We start from the raw sequence: 21,169 nt of genomic DNA on the forward strand, positions 1-21,169 counted from the left end.
GGACTGGCAGAAAGCCAGATGTAAGTCATTTACGTGTTTTTGGTAGTACAGTCATGGTACATGTGCCGAAACAAAAGAGACTAAAGTGGGACAGAAAGTCTGAAAAATGTGTTCTTGTTGGCTATTCAAATGATGTCAAGGGGTACAGGATTTACAACCCGAAGACAAATGTCATCACTACAAGTCGGGATGTTATAGTATTGGAGAAGATAGAAACAGAGAATATTCTAGAGGTACAGGAAAGTTGTTCAGATGAGGTGAATATGGTTCCAGTGGGGGACGAAGGTGTAACTCTCCAGGAAGATTCCCTTGAACAATCAGAGACCTTGAGCACAGATGACAGTGATGAACTGTATGTACCTTGTGAAGGAGAAACATTAGATAGCTCTGAGACTACACTGTCTGGTACTACAGACAGTGAAGACTCCATTATACTGAATAATATCAACATGACAAGTGGTCCTCGGCGTAGGCAGCAGCCAGACAGATATGGATTTGCAAGTGCGTGTTTAGAAGATGACAGCATGTTCATGGGTGAGACATTGTTGCAAGAAGCATTGGAAGGTCCCGAGAGAGTACAGTGGTTAGCAGCCGTGCAGGATGAGTTGCTGTCGTTCGAGAAAAATAGTGCATGGGAACTCGTAGATGTTCCAAAAGATGGTACTATAGTGCAGTGCAAGTGGGTGTTGCAAAAAAAATACGACAGTGAAAATAAAGTGCATTACCGTGCTCGTCTAGTTGCTAAGGGCTTCACCCAAAAACATGGTGTTGACTATACCGAAACATTTTCACCTGTAGTGAGACATACAACCCTAAGACTATTATTTGCATTGTCTGTAAAGTTAGATTTAAATGTTACCCATTTAGATGTCAAGACTGCGTTCTTGAATGGTGACTTAGAAGAAACTATTTATATGAAACTGCCAGATTGTTATAATAGTAGTAGTAGCTCTGATTGCAAAGTATTGAAACTTAAAAAGGCCATTTATGGACTTAAGCAGGCCTCTAGAGCCTGGAATAAAAAGGTTGATAATTGTTTAGTCAGTAATGGTTACAAAAGGTCAAAAATAGAGCCATGTATGTATGTAAAGGATATCAGTAAATGTAAGATCATTGTTACAGTCTATGTTGATGATTTCTTTATATTTTCTAATGATAAAGTTGAGACTGAGAACTTGAAACAGATTTTATCTAATAAGTTTAGCATTAAGGACTTAGGCCAAGTAAAACAATGTCTTGGAATGAATGTAACTTTCAATAGAGAAAAAGGATATGTAACTTTGAGTCAGGAAACATATGTTGATCAACTTTTGAGTAAATTTCAGTTAAGTGATTGTAAGACTGTTGATACTCCTATGGAGGTCAAATTAAATGTAAATAAAGGTCAAGTAGGTATGAATAGTCATGTGCCTTATCAACAACTAATTGGGAGTTTGATGTATCTTTCAGTCTTAACTAGGCCAGATATTAGTTACTGTATAAGTTTTTTGAGTCAATTTAATAATTGTCACACAAAAGAGCATTGGGAGTACGCAAAGAGAGTGTTAAAATATCTGAAGCAAACTAAATGTTATGGAATAAAATATTGTAAAGAAGGTAATTCAGAAATAACAGGCTATGTAGATGCTGATTGGGCCTCTAACTCTGTAGATAGGAGATCATATACTGGTATGTGTTTTTTATTATCTAATGGCATTATCTCATGGGAATGTAGAAAACAAAAATGTGTAGCTCTCTCTAGCACTGAATCAGAGTATGTTGGTGTATCTGAAGCATGTAGGGAAGTATTATACTTGAGAAGTCTGCAATTTGAAATAACTAATAAAATGTACACATTTAGTCTTTTCAATGATAACCAGGGTGTTCAGAAGCTGTGTGCAAACCCAGTTTTTCATAAACGTACCAAACATATAGATATCAAACATCATTTTTGTCGTGATTTGGTAAAGGATAATATTGTAAAAATAGTATATTTACCATCGGCTGACATGCCGGCAGATATTTTAACTAAAAGTTTATGTAAGGCAAAACATTATAAATTTATGTTGCTTCTTGGCATAGTTTGTATAGAATAATTTTTATAAAATTGTATAGTGAATATTGCGATAAGTGGGGGTGTTATTTTATGTCAATTTTGTATCTGCAATGTCACTCCTAACAAACTAGTGGCGCCACCTACCATAAAGTATGTAATACTCTGCTTTTGTAATAAATTTTAATTCGTGTCTGTGACTCAAGCGTTTCATTTATAAGATATACTATTGATATAAAACTGAAAGTTTGAAGGAATTAGTGGTTTTAATTTAAAAAATATTTTTATATTGAATAGTCTATTCATCGAGGAATCAGACTTAGGACGTCCATTGCTGGACTATTTTTTTAGCGACTATTAAAATTAAATCATGAAAACTAGTAGCAACTTAATAACTAAATACGAAAGATTTTCTTGGTCGCCTCAAATTGCCGAGCTCAGCCGTAAGATCTTCTGTGCTATAAGAAGTTTGAGAAGATGGAAGAACCTACTACCATTAAAGACTAAAATCTCATTGGCTCAAACTCTTCTTCTCCCTATACTTGATTATGCCGACTCGTGTTACTTAGATTTATCTCAACAACTACTAATAATAAAATAATAAATTGAACGGATGCAGAATCTTATAATCCGATTTATCTTTGGATTGCGAAAGTTTGATCACGTAACACAATACCGTACTCAGCTTAAATGGCTCACTGTAAAAGACCGACGACAATTACACTCTCTCACTCTCCTTTTCACAATCCTTTACCACCCTGTCACTCCTTCATACCTCAAAGAACGGTTTAAGTTCTTGGGGTCGAACGCCCTCCACTCCCAACACCTTCGTTCCCGCAACAACAACCTCCTAGAAATCCCCTCATGTCACACTAAATGCTATGGAGACTCTTTTACTGTCCAAACAGTAAAACTCTGGAATGCGCTGCCAGGTGAAGTTGACGATCTCCGTCAGTAAATATTTTTAAGCGTAGGCTTAAAAATTACTACTTAGAACAATATTTAAAATAAAGTATCATAATATGTACGTATGTATACATTTCCGTATTATTTTAATATGTATGTATGTATGTATGTATGTGTGTATGTATGTGTGTATGTATGTATGTATGTATGTAGTTTGTGTGTATATGTTTTTATATTTGTATGTATGTGTATTAAATAAATATATATATATTATTTATTTATTTTTACTTTGTTAAGTAATACTTTTTGCGCTTTACTATAATTTCTTGCATAAGTCCTGCACTTTTAATGGCTGCCTGTAAGAGATCACTTGCAGTGATAAGGCCGCCATTGCACATGTTAATTTAAGTACCTATGTATCCTTCTTTTTCTTTTTCTTTTCTTTCTTTTTTTTTTTTTTTTTCTGTGTAAATTTTATATATATATATATTTTCTTTTCATGTGCAATAAAGTATTATTATTATTATTATTATTAAATACGAAAGAATGCAAGTACGTGTAAATCGTACAAATCATGAAATTCCTTTTTTTTCGATAAGCAATAATATGTATAATTCAAGGTGTTATCTTAGATACTGTAGCAAAAAATAAGTATAATCTATAACAACAAATAATAATATAAAAATAATCGATAACAGCTTTACGCAAATTATATACATGAGACGATTTAAATCAAATCTAAAATTAGATAAATGATAAGAATAATTGTGAATATATAACAAATTGTGCTTCACAATTAACATTCAGAGCTCGTCTACCATTATGTGGAGGAAGTGGACATTGTTGATGGTGACAGTACTATCAGTGAGCGTGGCCTCATGGAACGACGACTACCATAATATACATCGCAAACCTTCGCGGCCGCCCGTTCTCCCGGGAGAAGACACTAAAGAATATTGGCTCAGAGATGCACAAGACGCTATCGAGGCAAGGATTAAGAGACATGCAGGACGAAGTATTCCAGAAAAGGCGCGTAATGTTGTAATGTTCCTCGGTGACGGCATGTCCATACCAACCTTAGCAGCTGCTCGTACATTATTGGGACAAAGAAACGGACGACCTGGTGAAGAAGAAGAGCTATCTTTCGAATCTTTTCCAACAGCAGGACTCGTGAAGGTAAAGTGCGTTGCTAAAATAAAAATGACATTTTCTTTAATTTTTGAGACGTACATATCTTGGCAAAATTAATTCTGAAGTTTCTGTATAATAAACTAGCCGGCCTGGGCGGCTTCGCCCACTTGAACTATACAGCTTCACGCTATATCCCGCACACAGCAGGGTAGGCAGAGGGAACCTAGTGTTAAAACGCTCCATTCCCCACTTTCTGCCGAATTCTAGAGGCATTGCGTGTTGAGTGGCATGACTCAACGCCACATTCTGCCTCGACACCAGAGCGAAGAAATGGAAATATATACGTAAATATTTCACTTCCTCGAGTGGTTGAACTAATTACATGAATATTTATTAAATATTATTTATGAAATTATTTGCAGTTTAGTGAGTGAATTCAAGAAATCATGAAATATGTGTTCAATTAAATATTTTTAAGAGTCTGAATTTCAAATTTAACAAAAATCGGTGCCAATTTAAAGATTTTTCCATACCAACTTTCAACCCCTATTTCATGCCTTCAGGGTTAAAATTTTTCAAAATCCCTTCTTATTGGGTGTCCACGTTATGACAGTAAACATCTGTCCAAATTTCACGTTTCTAACATTAGCGGTTACGGCTGTACGTGCGTCTTACCTCACGCAATGGGAACATCTCCTTTTAAATACCCAGGGTGGAAGCGTCAGCGCTCCTTTTACGGGAATAGCACATAGGGTTAAATATTTCAAACCCATACCTAAAGAAATTCATCAAGATACCTCAACAATTTAGACGTAGGATTTTTTTTTCATTTCACGATGTTTATCCATACCTGTATTTCGTGTGACGCAGTTATGCATACATACCAATAACCAATAACGTAAATACATACTACTGCAAAAGTACAACCTAACAACTTTGAACTTTATCGCCAATCACTACGACTCGATTTCGGAATGAGGCGTATGCGGCGGTGTCCCTAAGATAGGTTTATGTGTGCGTGCGTCGTCCTCAACAAATGGCGTTTTATTTTACGACGATTTTACTATTTATTTTGTTTGAAAACGTTAACGTTTTTCATTTTTGAGAAAAACAAAAATCGTATTAGGCTTTTGTAAAGTAGTTAAAACTGTGATTTCACTTAAAGTGGTGCTGCCAAAAATCCTTACTATTGGATATCAATAATTATTATAATTTTAATATGTTCAGACTTATTGTGTGGATGCACAAATTGCTGACTCTGCGTGCACTGCCACGGCTTATTTATCTGGAGTGAAAAATAATGAAGGAGCTATCGGAGTCACTGCTGCAGTGCCATTTGGAGATTGCGAAGCTTCAGTTCCAACGTCACGACACGTAGAATCGATCGCTGCGTGGGCCTTAGCCGATGGACGAGATGCTGGTTAGTATAATTCTTCATCATTAAACAAATAAGCACTCGACTTCATCCGATAATACTCTGTTTTATTAAAATGCACTATTTTAGGAGTTGTTACGACTACTCGTGTCACTCACGCGTCTCCTGCCGGAGTATATGCAAATGTAGCAAGTCGCTATTGGGAGAATGATGCTGCTGTGCGAGAAGACTCAGCAGATCCTAGCAGATGCCCCGACATAGCGCACCAGTTGGTGCACTCACACCCTGGCAATAAATTTAAGGTAATCTAATTATAATATAAACGCTAATTAACACTACACTAATTAAATAAATTATACTTAATACTTTGCCCATACGTTTTACAATTGCGATTTAAAAAAAATGTATTATAATTCAATCGATATTAAATTCAAATTCAAAATATTCTTTATTCAAATAGACTGTTATAAACACTTTTGAACTGACGAATGAACATATAAGCAAAAAGCTACTACCGGTTCGGAAGGCAGTTCTGCTGAGAAAAGCCGGCAAGAAACTCAACAGTTGCTCTTTTCAAAATCAATGGTACAATTTATTACATTAGCTGGCAGCTATCCTGCATTACATACAATAGACATTAATTCCATACATGTTCATCCTCTAAATATTCTTGTACAGCGTAATAAGCTTTACTTATTGGAATTTTTTTACAAATACTTTACTTTATATTAGTTTATATTAGTACTACAGATAGTAAAAATTTATATTTTAGTGATATTGTATGATATTTTTTATCTATCTATTTTATCATTGCGTCGGCAGGTCATTATGGGCGGAGGTAGACGTGAATTTATACCAGCAAATAAAGTTGACGAAGAAGGACAATCAGGATTGCGAAGTGATGGTAAAAATTTAATAGAAGAGTGGGCAGCCCAAAAGGCGACGCAAAACGTAACCCATCAATATGTTTGGAACCGTAATCAGTTACTCGCAGTAAATGAAAATTTACCAGAATACCTATTGGGCTTGTTTGAAGGAACTCATTTACTATATCACATGGAGACAGTCAATATTACAACCGAACCCACGCTTGAGGAAATGACTGAGACTGCAATCAGAATGTTAAGCCGTAATGATAAAGGCTTCTTTTTGTTTGTCGAGGGCGGCCGCATTGACCACGCGCATCACGATAATTTGGTAGAACTTGCCCTAGACGAAACAATTGAGTTCAGCAAAGCAGTCGCGCGCGCCACTGAACTACTTTCTGAAGAAGATTCTTTAATAGTAGTAACTGCTGATCACGCTCACGTTATGGCAATTAATGGATATACCCAAAGAGGACGCAGTATACTCGGACCAGCTGATAGTCCCGATCCAAACGGAGTTCCCTACATGACGTTAACCTACACTAACGGACCTGGTTTCAGGAGTCATGTCGACGGTAAGCGAACAGATCCAACTCAAGAAAACGATTTTGGTGACCGGCTTACATGGATGTCCCATGTGGACATCAACATGACATGGGAGACGCACGGTGGCGATGATGTGGCGGTGTTCGCGCTCGGACCTCACCACGAGATGTTCTCCGGTCTCTACGAACAAAGCCACCTGCCCTATCGCATGGCTTACGCTGCCTGTATCGGACCTGGACACATCGCCTGCAACGCTGGTGTTATTCATCACTCTATTCTCTTCTCGATTGTTTCTTTAATAGCCATAATCGGTAACTTCTTTTAATTTGATTTAAAGTTTATTAAAATTCATTATTGTGTTATTTTAATATTATTTAAATTTGTAAATATTTTAGCACTTAAGTAATATCATTAATAAATGTAAGCATTAATTAAATATGATCTCTAATACCTGGCCAGACCTGGCCTGGTCTCAAAACATTTTTAAGTGTTATATTAAAAAAAAGAGGTCTAAGTGCGAGAGAGACGATAATAATTATAATACCGTAGTTGGTTAATGAAAAGAATACCACTTGGATATATTAAATAGTACTTCATATGAATTAGCATGTTATACAATTTAAAATCTTAAATTTAATAAGCTATTTGCTATATTTATTGTTGAGTGAAATCTCGGTGTACTTAAAAAACTACTTCAATTCTAGAAAATTGTTTACAGAAGCCTACCAATTGCAACTTTTATTTAGTAAAGCAATTTTTCTCTCCTACGCTAAAATAAATACAAAAATATAATTTAATAATACACTTATTAATAATATTTACAGTCATATATAAAAAGAAAATAAGCCAAATATCGGAAGATTTTTAATACCATTTTTACAGATAATAATTTTTTATGTAATCTGTAAGCAGTAAGTTTATTTGTCTGTAATTCCCAATGTCATTATAATATACAAGTAATATTATATTTATTTATAGTATTACTTGCATATAATATAAAACACTCGATAATCGATAAAAGTTAAAATTTTAGCAATAAAATAAAATACAATACAAAAATATTATACTTTTAGAATCTTACTTTTACGTAAATACACAATAGCATTTTCTTTTATATCGTCATGAAATCTTCCTTGATTTCTTAATTATAATAATAACCGCCTGTGACCAATAACCATTCACAACAAAGTAAAATAATAATTTTGTAAGTATTCTTATAATTTAGATCTGTTTCATGGCTAATTTTGTAGAAAGAACAAATAAGACAAGATTATATACTTAATGCACATAATCAACAGAATTGATATAATATTACTTCTAAACATCAGGTAAAGTATTAAGCTATTATATATCTTAAGCATTACATCAATCACATTGCATATGTATAACTATCTTGACTAACATAATTAGTAAGTATATCTTACTAACACACTGACACTATATGGATATTAATCTGAAATATATTATTATTTATTTATTACATCTTTTCTTTAGAAATAGAACATGAATAGTTTTTAATGTGCTGTGCTGTGTTAGTACACAGAGTCAGAGAGGTTATATTTCTTATTAAATTTGTAAGCATTTATAAATGAAGTTTTAAAATTTAGAAATGAGCTTTCCCTACTTTTCTTATACCAAATCAAAATAAACATTATTTTGAGTAGTGATTATATTATTATTAACGGTATCTATTAAATTGTACATTAAAATATTCCCTTATTAGCATAGGTATAAGCATTTTTGCTACAATAATTAACAAATAGGGGTATGAATTATTATCATTTCTTTGTTCTAGTGAGAAGAAAAAAGCATTGTTAAGTTCAGTCACTTAACACACAATGTCTTGAATATTGGGTGTTGAGTGAAAGATGGAGTGTCATAACACTATGTTCTCCTACACAGCTCTATATGTTGGATATAGTGCAGTGCTATAATAAAATGTTGTCTTATTATATAACATGTATATTTACGATGTGTTTAGTAGCCATTTAGAATATTTTAATTTTGTTTATAAAAATGATATTCATCACCTTGGAATTCCATGTTATTTAAATCAGCTTCATGTAGAACCTAGTGTAGACACTAGTGCCCCTTCACCACTACTAGCATAAATTTCATGTAATTTTTTGTCACAAAATGCTTTATTGTGATTTATTTATAAAGGATTGATTTATGCTGTTTGCCCATTACTATGTTGAATCCACAGGAGTAAATGCATATTTATGGTTCTGCTTATAAATAATCGCCTAGAAAGGACTGAGTGAGCAAAAATAATTACAATAAATTCACTTAATAGTGGAGTATAATAGTATTACAGAAGTATTAACAAAATATAATTAACCCTTTGTTATTTTATTTAAAATCTTTCTTTTTGAGGTAGAAACCAGTCTTAAAAACTAACTTCAAAAAAACTTCATTATGTATGGAAAAGAACAAATACATGATACAAAATCCCATTTCCTTAACATCATGACTTTGGAACAGACAAAACAGACAAAATATCATTAATTAACTTAAGTGTTTATTATTGTAAGACAATTGTCAGTGTGAGGGTATTTTACAGAAAATAACATTATACAGGGTGGAATTGAACGCACCACTTTAAATGAAACCACAGTTTTAACTACTCTATAAAAGCCTAATATAATTCAGAAAAAAAAGAATTCCCAAAAATGAAGAAGTTATTTTTTCAAACAAAATAAATAATAAAATTATCGTTTTAAAATAAAACGCCATTTGTAAAGTATAACATAGGCACGCACACACTTACCTGTCGGCGCGGCAACGTCGCAAACGCTTCATTCAAGAAATCGAGTCGCAGCAACTAGCGTAGGTATGTAGGCGACGGCGGCGAGCTGATGTTAAATTAACGCAACACTTAGGAATACACTTTACACACACTTTTATTGAATTATTTCTATTAGGTTTTTAATTTTACTTTTGTTGCACTACAAACACATTTTTTATTTTCCCTTTTTAAACTAACACTCATTTTTAACATGTTTACAAAATTATTACAATAATAGCATTTTTTCTCACTTTTTTTAACAATAAATATTACATTTTCTGTCCACATTGCATTCAGCTCGACAATGACCCATATTATTACACTTGAAACATTTAATATTTCTTTTAATTGTAGCATTTCTTTTTACAATTAATGCAGATGATGATGATGACACAATTTCCCTTCGTAGTAGTATTATGGTTTGGAACTTCCAAGCATTCCAATTTTTTACTCCTTCCAGTTTTATTACTGTGCTGTTTCCCTTACTCGTGATTGTTTTTTTTGCTTGTTTTTCTTTTTTATTCCTTCCCGGCAACTTAACCTCCAAATTTCAATACCAACGTCGAAGCGTCGCGTGAAGTAACGCTGTCTTAAACTCGCCAGTATTTCTAATTTTCTACGATTGATGCAATCTTCTTTATTATTGTTACGACGTGGTTTGGGCCCATAACCCATTGTATATGGTTTAGTAAATAGCATTCAGCTATAGTCCGACCCAACTAGTGTTGCCGATCGATAGTCGACTATCGATCGGCTATCGATATTCTATCGATAGTTGTCCGATAGTAGGACTATCGATATTTTAATTGATAGTATCGATATTTTGATAGTGTCGACACTATCGATAGTTCAAAAGAGTACAATACTATCTACCAGTCAGAAAGATATCGATACTATCGATAGTATCGATAGTATTGCACTTCGCCGATAGTATTGTTTTCTTTTAAACTATCGATAGTTTCGATACTATCGAAAATATCGATACTATCGATTGTCCTATCGATCGCATAGCCTTTTTTCTGGTAGTTTTTGAGATTTCGTGATGAGTGAGTGAGTGACCTTTCGATTTTATATATATAGATTATATCAAATGTATACATTTGGTCAAATATGAATATTTGGTCCTTTTCTACCTTATATAGAGGTTTGAGTTTGTTTGTTTGTACATACTAATCTCAGGAACTAATTGTTATTTTTTTATGTTCCACAGTACACAGCGTGCACACCAAGCAGAAGGACCCTGAGGCGACGCCACGCTTTGCCTCATTAAAAGAGTGAGGAAATTCATAAAAATTTAATAAATATTTATCTTTTATTCTCTCAAGTAGGAATCGAATCCACAACTGTTGTTGCGTTTATGAACAAAATGCAGCTACAATTACTTAATTGTTTTGAATCGAAAAATGGGTTTCAATTTATAAAAAAATATTTTTATTGGACAGTTGATATACTTAGTAGGTAGTAGGCAGACACGGGGTCACATGTCACTACAAATATTAACACATTGAGCTTTATAAACCTTAATGTTATTTTATTAATCCTAAATATAAAAATTAATAGTTAAATAAATTAAAAGAAAAAAATCATTTTTAGAAAAAGCTTTTATTTAAACGCTTTAAAAAGGAGAAAATAAAATTTGTCTTTTTAATTTTAACTATCAACTCATAACCCCATTGTACACAATTTATATGATCATAAAAGATTGTCGCGCGATTTACTTGTGTAACTAAACTAGTACTAATTTAATTATGTAAAATCTGCTAAGTTTAATTTTTTAAAGTTTCAATTTAATTAAATATTGATTAACGCGACAAGCTTTTATGATCATATAAATTGTGTACAATGAGGTTATGAGTTGATAGTTAAAATTTAAAAGACAAACTTTATTTTCTCCTTTTTAAAGCGTTTAAATAAAAGCTTTTTCTAAAAATGATTTTTTGCTTTTAATTTATTTTTTACTTTTTAGTTACCACTGGCTAGGTTTCTCACACTAGATATCACATTATTTTTCTAATTATTCTCGGCATGCCCTTTCATTTGATACCCGTATTGCAGATGTGCATAAATAATAACTATTCCGCCATCTTAGGTGTTCCGTCATATTGGATTTAGAAAAACGTCACATTATTTTTTGAGATACTCTCAACGAGCCCTTTTAATAGATATCTATATTGTCGAAGTAGGCTAAAAATAACTATTCGACTATCTTGGATGGTTCGCCATATTGGATTTAGAATAACGTCACATCATTTTTCAAGTTGCTCTCAAGAAGCCCTTTTATTTGATACCCATGATGTACAAGTGCATCAAAAATTACTATTCCGTTACTTTGGATTGTCCACCATATTGGATTTAGAATGACGTTACACTATTTTTCAAGTTACTCTCAACAAGCCCTTTCATTTGATACCCATATTATAGAAGTTCATGAAATATAACTATTCCGCCATCTTGAATGGTCCGCCACATTATATTTAGAATTAAGTCACAAACCTTATCGTGCATTGTCATCTAAACCAAACGTGTATACAAAATTTCAGTTCAATCGTACGAACATACCTTTCATTATATGAAAGCACAAAAAACTTGAATAGTGTCAATTCTATTGGATTTCAAGTGATGTCACATTATTTTACTAATTATTCTCGGCAAGATCTTTCATTTGATACCCATATTGCAGAAGTGCATAAATAATAACTATTCCGCCATCTTAGATGTTCCGCCATATTGGGTTTAGAATAACGTCACATTATTTTTAGAGTTACGGTCAACGACCCATTTCATTTAATATCTATATTGTAGAAGTAGACTAAATAGATACTTGGGTATCTTCGATTTCCTCCTTATGGGATTTAGAATGGCATCACATTGTTTTTCGAGTTGCTCTCAACGAGCCCTTTCATTTGATACCCATATTGTAAAAGTACATTAAAAATAACTATTTCGCCATCTTCTATGGTCCGCCATATTAGATTTAGAATGACGTCACATATTTTATCGTGCATTGTCATCCAAAGATTTGATTTCACCCGAACTCACATACATACATTGCAAGTTAAATAAAAGCTTTTAAAAAATACATTTAGGTTATCACAACATTAGTATTATTTTCATAAGGATATCTAATAAAAAATAATATAAATGAAATCAAATAAATCAACATCACGCTGTATCCTGCACACAGCAGGGTAGGCAGAGGGAAGGATTGCGTGTTGAGTGGTGGAACTTAACGCCGTCTTACCCGATACCAGAGCGAAAAAATTGTACAAGTTTATATTTTTTTACATTTAATAATAACTAACAGTTTTACAAAAAAAAATTACCTTGACCTTTAGGACTGCGCGTTGTGCACGTTCAACGGGTAATATAAGAGTCTTGGCGGCACCTCCCCATGCAGGTATGCAGTAGCACAAGATAGATTGACAAAGGGAAAAATAGACCACGCGAAGGGTTTCCAAGTCAGCAGAGTGGCGGAGCAGTTTAAAAAAGTAGATAAGGCGTCTGCATCTAAAAGAAATAGAAGCTATTTGCTCCTTCTAGTTAAGCCTTTGGTCTATCATAATGCCTAGGTATTTTACTTTGGCTACCTGGTGGTTTAAGGTGTGGCATGAACAATTTGTTACTGAAAGAGAGCAGTTGTGAATTTAATATTGAGGGAAGTGGGTGGCCGAGTGGAAGATCTTATAAAGAAAGGTATGTACATGGTTTTCGAAACATTTAAGGACAAACAATTATAGGATAACCAATCATATACTATTTTAATAGCACTTTCACTATTTACTTTTACCTCATCCCATTGTTTACCTGATATAAGTAAAACTGTGTCATCGGCATATGTGACAATCTTGCAGCCTTACTGCGGCAACAGGGAGTTGGCAGAGTTCGTTTATGTACAGCAAAAAAAGGGTTGGGCCAAGGATTGAGCCCTGCGGAACTCCGTATGTAATAGAAGGTAAGAAGAATCATTGATCGAAGACATCGAATGCATCGATTTTTTTATAAAATAATTATTTATTTAGTGGAAATGGGCGAAAACAGATTAGTCGACAGCATTACAGGATCATTACATCCGAAAAGGATAATTAATTCTGACACACTGTAATTACGATTCTCAATGTTTAAGGGCCATAAAAAAATACAAGTATGGTAGAACGAAGAAACTAGGGAAACTTCTGAGTCAGTAGAGAATCATGACACTGACTGCCCCCTCTCCGCACGCACCGCCATCGATAATTGTCGAGGCATCCCAAGCATGGTCGAAGCCGTCCACAGCGACAATTAAACAATGAATGGAAAATTGCGATTTTCTTTCCAATGCTCAACCTGAAGCCCTTCTCAGCAGAACTGCCTTCCGAACCGGTGGTAGCTTTTTGTTGACATGTACATTCGACGATTCAGAAGTGGTTATATAGTTTATTTGAATAAAGAATATTTTGAATTTGAATTTATAAGTGCAAGTCAACTGTATATACTGCGCATATTTTGAAAAAGAATATACAGTATATTACACGACGCAGCTCACCCAGGATTCAGAACGAGAATAATGTTAACAAGTCATTATTTCTGACCTGGTATGGAATACTCAAGTACGTGGACAACACGAAGCTATCGTGTCAAAAGGCGGAACTCTCACGTGACAAGAATTCGTCACTTATGCTATTCCCCGAATTCGAACGGGTTGAAAACTTTCGTGCGCACTCTATCTGTACGTAGTACCAATCGATACATAATTATTTTTTTAATTGTAGGGGTATTGCACAAGTATTATTATATTCTTTATAAATACGCTAAATCAGCGCCCTGAATTTATTCGCTACAAATGCAATTGTGAAATTATATTGCACTATTGTTTTGTAGCGTATATATAAGTAACCAAATTAAATATACAATAAAGGAGTTCAATATTAAGTCTAGTATCATTACCATCACTCTATTCCGTAATAGGTATTCGCAATACCCTCTGTATTGCAAAGACCGTGCCCAAAACCCCCGTGAACACGTTCATACGGCTCAGCAGCCTTACCGACGTGACCGTTCAACCCCCCCAACTAAGACCACTTCGGTGGACGGTACAACAAGTAGCACCCCTTCATACTGCTCCCAGAATGTCTCTCCTTTTCGGCCGCGCTACATCCCGCCTGGGGAGCATAGGCACTGATTAAGTTTGTGATCAAGCGGTCGGAGCGACGGTCAACTTCAAACACTGGACCCGACGTTTCATGAGTACATCTGCGAGTTCCCTGCATCGTCCGGTTAGAGAGCCAATAACATTGCATTGCAAAGCGGAGTCTCCGTTTGGGTACTTGCGTCTTTAACCGTGCCCGTACTTGACACGGTAGCCCTTGCCCACTTGTCGCAGGTATAGGGCGATGTGCCTGCGCGTCGTTTTGCGGCGACGTCCCTAGCTGTACCCAGTCTATTCGTATTTCGTTCCATGTTATGGTGGTTTGTGGCTATCGAGGAGCGACTGCCGTCTGACCTCCAAAACCCCTTTGTGGGGAAAAACCGAGGGGAGAGGGGGTAGAATAGGCAAAGCAAGGAGGGAGCTAAAGAAAGGAGAGAAGGGGGGGGGGGAAGCACACCATTCTTACGGACTGGATGAGCATATAAGAGTGGAGGCTCGAAGAAGCGGGGTCGCGTACCCGTATGCCCACAAACCAATATCGAATAGGTATTAGCCTGGACACCCTCTGAATCAGGAGGAAAGGAGGAGTATAATAACGTCATAGAATGTAGAATGAATTTAGTTTTTACAAATGTTTTAAAGTTACAATCATTATTTATATTTGATGCTAATTTATTTCCAAAATTAGCGAAAAAAATATTAACCTGATTTAGGGAAGTAACAATGCTATCAGAGATATTTAATAAATCATATGGAACACTTGTCTCCTTGGAAGTGTTTGTAATATTTTTAATTGCTCGCCAAGTAGCTTTTGGATTATTCCTAGCGAGTATCAACTCATTTTTCTCGTAGTTCCTTTTAATTCTCTTCAGTAATTTGTTACAGGAATTTCGATATGTAGTGTAAATTAATTGGGTGTTTGGGTTTTCTGGAAATCTTCTTGCTTGTTTGTGGAGTTTATCACGATGCTTTATACATCTGATTAGGCCTGAGGTGATCCAAGCCTTAATGCTTCTTCTTCTTAATGCTTCTAGTAATTATTACGGAATGCTTGGGTACAATAGAAGGTAATGTCGAAGTTAAAAGTGCGGCAGCAACATTAGGGTCTTTAATTTCAAATATATGAGAGAAAGGGGTGGAATCAATATCAAGTTTAATAGCATTATGATCAAGACGTTTTTTTACAGGAGACGGTCTGGAGGGGATTTTACGGAGGTTTAAGTTTAAAATAGAGGGCAGGTGATCTGTGAGGGGAGTTTCTAGAATGCAGAATAGCTGGTAAATTAGATTTAAGGATTGTATGGTCAATGTATGTATTAAATCTTGTAGTTATTTGGTGGCTTAATGTCAATATTGACATCCCCTACGATGGTTATATTTGGAATATATTTAAAGGAATTCAATACTTCGTCCAGACACTGATTAAAAGTCAATACACGATTTAAGTGAATAAGAAGGAGAACGATAGATCGCAATTATAGCCAAATTCTTGTCTATAAGCTGAGTAAGACAGTTTGCTGTTTTGAAGTTTGGCTCTTTAATGACACATAAGAGATTTTTTCTAATATAAATGATGATTCCGTCATTTTGTATAGGGTTGTTATTTGTTTTAAACGATTTAAAACCATTTAGGCCAGGAATATGTGGCGTATTTTTAAGCCAGCACTCAGTGAGAATAATAACATCGCATTCAATCTGTATCGATTGTAAGCGGACGCACAGTTGGTTAAAGTTTTTAGTAACACTGCGGATGTTAAGATGGAAAATTTTCAAAGAGGGTGTAGCAGAGTATAAGGCTTCAGCACATTCGTGAGGGGAACACTTAACGGCCTTAGCTACTTGGAAATTCTCCAACTCCGCATTAATAACCTTAATGTCTGTCGCAGTGAATGTTACTAATGTGTGAAAAACAATACATTAGACGCCAATCATTTGTCTGGGACCTAGCCACAGAAAGGTAGTATATCTAAAGAAGAAATAACGTAAAACTAGTAAGATAAGGTGAGAGAAGTGGCAACAATAAAAAAACAATATGTAAATACGAGTAGGAATAAATATTTAGCTGAATGCGATGATTGTGTAAAGTAGGTAATTTATGAGTAATGGGTGCGTAAGTGTAAGGTGACTAAAATATTTCACAGATAACATACAAATGCAAATTACAAGCAATTTAACTAGAACATTATGGATAAAATAAAGTCATTTAACACTAGCTTTCGGGTCATTCAAGGTCGTCTCAGTGGTTATGAGAATCTGCTTGTCTTCTTCAGTTTTACGAAGGTATATGTTACCATTTACTACCCAGCAGAATTTATAGTTATATTCTTTTGCAAACGCTCTCGCCGAGTAGTACAGCTTTTTAATAGATATAGGTAGATGTTCGGCGATGTATACTGGTTGTCGTTTTCCGGCAATACCTAATAATTCGGTATTGATTTTTTCAGCATTTGATTTTTTTGCCTTATTAAATTCTCGAATGTCACTGAGGAGTGTGGTTTTCATTTGAACCGTAGCAAATTTGACAACAATAGGACGCTGTTTTGCTTGTTTTCCGCCGGTTCTGTAGACGTCCCTAATTTCAGACTGATTTAAGATATGTTGCTTATGTTGCTTATATTGGAAACTAGTTTCATTAGGTCACTTGTTGTTTCTTTTGCACCATAGGGAACATTTAGAATTTCAATGCAGGATGTACGTGACTTGAATTGAAGATCATTAATTTTATTTTCTAGTTTTTCGATATATTTAAACTGCTCCTGCTTCTCTCTTCTTAGGGATTCCACTAGATTTTTCATATCATCCTATTTTTCATTTATAAAAGTAATAGATGTTTTAATTTCGTCATTTGTTCTTTTAATTTCATCATTTTGTGTTTTCAGCTTTGCAAAGTCGCTTGTCTAGGTTTTTCATGTGTGCGGTCAGTTCAAAAATCGTTTTGGTGATATTATCACCTTGTTCATTTTTTAATAAACGAAGTAACTCGTTTATTTCACCCCTGAAAACCCTTAGATCCTCTTCTCGCGGCGACGAAATTGTCCTCGGTCGTTTTGTCCGATTGGTATTTACAAAACCTATTTCGCTGTCATCTGAAGCATCCAGGGGTGTTCGGGTAAGCTTAGCCCTTAATTTGATTTTGTTCACTGTGAGAAACATATGAGAAAAAAATGATTTCGTTATATTTTTGGACAATGAATTGGCAGATCTGCATACTCCAAGTTTAGCTTCATCATCAGCACCATCTTTAGATTCATCTTTAGAGCGAATGCATATTTTAAGCAGTCCTGAACCTGATGCTGAAGATCATGACACTGGGGACGATCCACCTGAATTTTACAGAAACATCATTGCAATTGACTAAAGTTCTACGTCAAATTTGCCCAGCTACACCGACTAGAGAACCGAACTACGAGAACATACCTTCCTTATCTTCTATACCATCTCTTCCGTCTGAAGCCCCTTTATCAACTCCTGAAAGTGCTACCAGGAAAACTCGAGCCCAAAGGCACATTACTCCAATGCTGGCTAAAAGACGAAAGAAAGTTCCGAAATTTGTACTAACCTATAAATGGAAAAAAAGCGTCACCTTCCGTCACCAAGCTACAATTGAAGAAAACCAAGACCATAATATAATGAATGCCTCTTTCCTGCCCACTGCAGATTCCCTAGAATATTTTAATTTATTTTTTTCTTCAGACATTGTGACCGATATTACCGTACAGTCAAATCTATACTCTGTTCAAAAAACTGGCAAATCTATTCAAGTGACAGAAGACGAAATGCGTGATTTTATAGCTATCCATATACTTATGGGTATTGTCTCAATGCCTAGTTACCTAAACTATTGGAGCAGTAGATTCCGGTATGCTCCGATAGCAGATCTAATGAGTTTAAAACGCTATCAACAGATTCGTAGATTTCTACACTTTGCTGATAATAGCTTAGAAGATACTGATAGATATTACAAAGTAAGACCAATAGCAGAAAAAATAAGAAAAAATTGTTTGCTGCAAGAAAATGAAAACAAATTTAGTATAGATGAGATGATGATTGCTTATAAAGGAAGAAAGGCAGGCAACAGAAAGCAGTACATGAAAGATAAACCCAACAAGTGGGGATTCAAAAGTTACGTGCGAGCTGGAGTAAGTGGCATGATTTATGACTTTATCCTATATGGAGGAGAAGATACATTCCGTTTTCATAAATTCACTGAACAAGAAATTTCAATTGGGTTTGGGGCACAAATTGTAATAGCTCTGTGTTAATCTATTCAAAGAAAGCCAGCCACCATATTTTGTGACAATTTTTTTTCATCGCCTGAGTTATTTTATATTTTAAAAGAAAATTATGGCGTATTTGGTTTAGGTACGATTCGTAACAATAGAACCAGGGGAGCTGGATCTATTTTGCCTAGTGAAAAGGCAATGAAAAAGAAAAAGAGAGGAGCTTATTCACAGGTCGTATGTGACAAAACCAAGCTGGCTCTCGTTCGCTGGAACGACAATAAGCCTGTCACCCTGATAAGTTCATTTGTTGGATGCACACCTGTGCATAAAATAAAGAGATATTGTAAGGTAGAAAAGCGAAAGTTAGATGTTGACTGTCCTCAAATAAGGGAGTACAATAAACATATAGGGGGGTGTAGACCTGGGTGATATGTTAGTATCTCTTTATAAAATACCGTTCAAGTCTAGAAGATGGTATATGGGTATATTTTGCCAGTTGTTAGATATAAGTATAAATAATTCATGGATTTTATATAAAAAAAATCATAAAAGATATTTTGTTATGTCTTTGTTTTGTTTTGATTTGATTATGTTCATCACAGTAAACATTACAATAAAGTGGTATTTCTCGACAGATTTGGCAATGTTCACTCTGATGAACATTGGTTTCCTGGAAACCTGAAGGTCGCAACATTTTTTTTTTATTTTTTCTGGATTCCTTACTACCCTAAACTTATAAATATACATAAATTTTACATATATATAACACATTGAACCTCTACCAAATTAAGGGTTAGACATGTCTAACCTCACTAAAACGTTCTCAATAGCAAAAGTAGCAAAAAGATGTGTATCACTTAAAAACAGCAAAATGATTAATTATATTATGTAGCTTATAGCAGCGAGGTCATGCGCACACGCGTCTACTCACACTGGCACTGTAAGTGCGAGAGAGATGACTTTTTGTGAAATGCGCCGTCGACGTTTGTTTGTTAAAAAGTGAAAGGTGCTTGTCACCAAAACCAACGTGCGAGACACCAACAGTCCACGTTAATCTTCATAAGCGAGGGATCTTGTTTACTGATCGTGCAAAAACGAACAGAAACTAATGAATGAGACACCAGGAGCTGTGTATTCGGTCGTAAAACAGAGGTCTAATGAACTGGTTACTTATTATAAGACGCGTGGTCACAACCGTTCGCTATGGCGATCACCACTAGACTCAAAAATAATAATAGTATCTAATAATAGTTTGTTTGAAATCATCAATTCTATTCTATTGCACATTCGGTGATCATCTTTGTATTTGGAAGCATGTTCATATATTTAAAGAAAACAATGTGCGCTTTTGAAGAAATACAGTATCATTTCAAGTTTGATAGGCATAAAGTGAAAGTTTTTTGAACGTTAATGCCTCAGACCTGATTTTTTAAATCAATTTTATACAAATACATATTTAATTATTTGTCCACTTCTTCGCTCTGGTCGAGGCAAAGAGCGGCGTTGAGTTTTGCCACTCAACACGCAATGCCTCCAGAATTCGGCAGAAAGTGTGGAACGGAATGTCTTAACACTAGGTTCCCTCTGCTGTGTGCGGGGTACAACGTAAAGCTGACTTGATTGATTATTTGTCAAAGGTATCATTATATCTTTGAAACAGACTGGAGCAAACATTTCATTCCCAAGGCGTGTTATTATTTATCAAATCATTAATTTTGTAATAATCTATTATATAAATATATATTACACAATCGATGAGATGCAACTGTCAATATAATAATTTGTTTAAACTTTTGTCTTTAGGAGTCGTAATTTTATCATTTCTTGTCTGAGCCCCAATTTCGCCATGGTTTCCTCTGGGATCTGGACGATAGGATCAGGGTGTGCTATTAGTTCTGGACTCAGGTCTACTTGTGCTGGTGGTGGTGTCAGTAGTGTTGCATTTAATGTGCTTGCTTTTTTTATCTCGTCTTGTGCCTCTCTAAGAGTCTGCAGGTACTCATCCGTGCGGTTGGGATCTTTGGGCGCGGGCGATTTTATCTGGGCTTCTAAAGCCTATCGTGTCGATTCGGACAGTAGCGCCAGTGTTTGGTAAATATCGCGGCGGAGAGAATCGAGCCTTTGTCCCAAGCTGTTTATTTGTTGGCCCATGTTGGACAATTCTTGCATTTTGGTGA

At 35.0% G+C, this 21,169-nt stretch overlaps 2 protein-coding genes across 4 annotated transcripts in view; one reads left to right on the top strand and one right to left on the bottom strand.

Annotated features, from left to right (window-relative positions):
* LOC146539297 (membrane-bound alkaline phosphatase-like) overlaps positions 1-21,169 on the bottom strand; it is a 101,509-nt gene that overhangs the window by 9,554 nt on the left and 70,786 nt on the right. Inside the window, exon 1 of one of the 3 annotated variants that reach the window (XM_085185480.1) lies at positions 4,015-4,127. The exons of 1 other annotated variant lie outside the window; for it this stretch is intronic. Coding sequence is in view for 1 of the 2 variants with exons in the window: in XM_085185478.1 (XP_085041604.1) it covers positions 1,978-1,990 (13 nt within the window). In the remaining variant the exon portion in view is untranslated. Of the gene's footprint in view, positions 1-1,977; positions 3,389-4,014; positions 4,128-21,169 lie in introns of those variants that run through there. One more of the 3 variants, XM_085185478.1, reaches the window with a different exon arrangement.
* Positions 3,734-7,224, top strand: LOC146539298 (membrane-bound alkaline phosphatase-like). The gene is made up of 4 exons (XM_085185473.1): positions 3,734-4,114; positions 5,297-5,489; positions 5,574-5,746; positions 6,267-7,224. The coding sequence occupies exons 1-4, from the start codon at positions 3,761-3,763 to the stop codon at positions 7,179-7,181; spliced, it is 1,635 nt and encodes a 544-aa protein (XP_085041599.1). The 5' UTR covers positions 3,734-3,760; the 3' UTR covers positions 7,182-7,224.

The sequence above is a fragment of the Heliconius melpomene genome, chromosome 5, assembly GCF_056956725.1.
Source record: "Heliconius melpomene rosina isolate 202511_hmr_F chromosome 5, ASM5695672v1, whole genome shotgun sequence".
NCBI lineage: Eukaryota > Metazoa > Arthropoda > Insecta > Lepidoptera > Nymphalidae > Heliconius > Heliconius melpomene.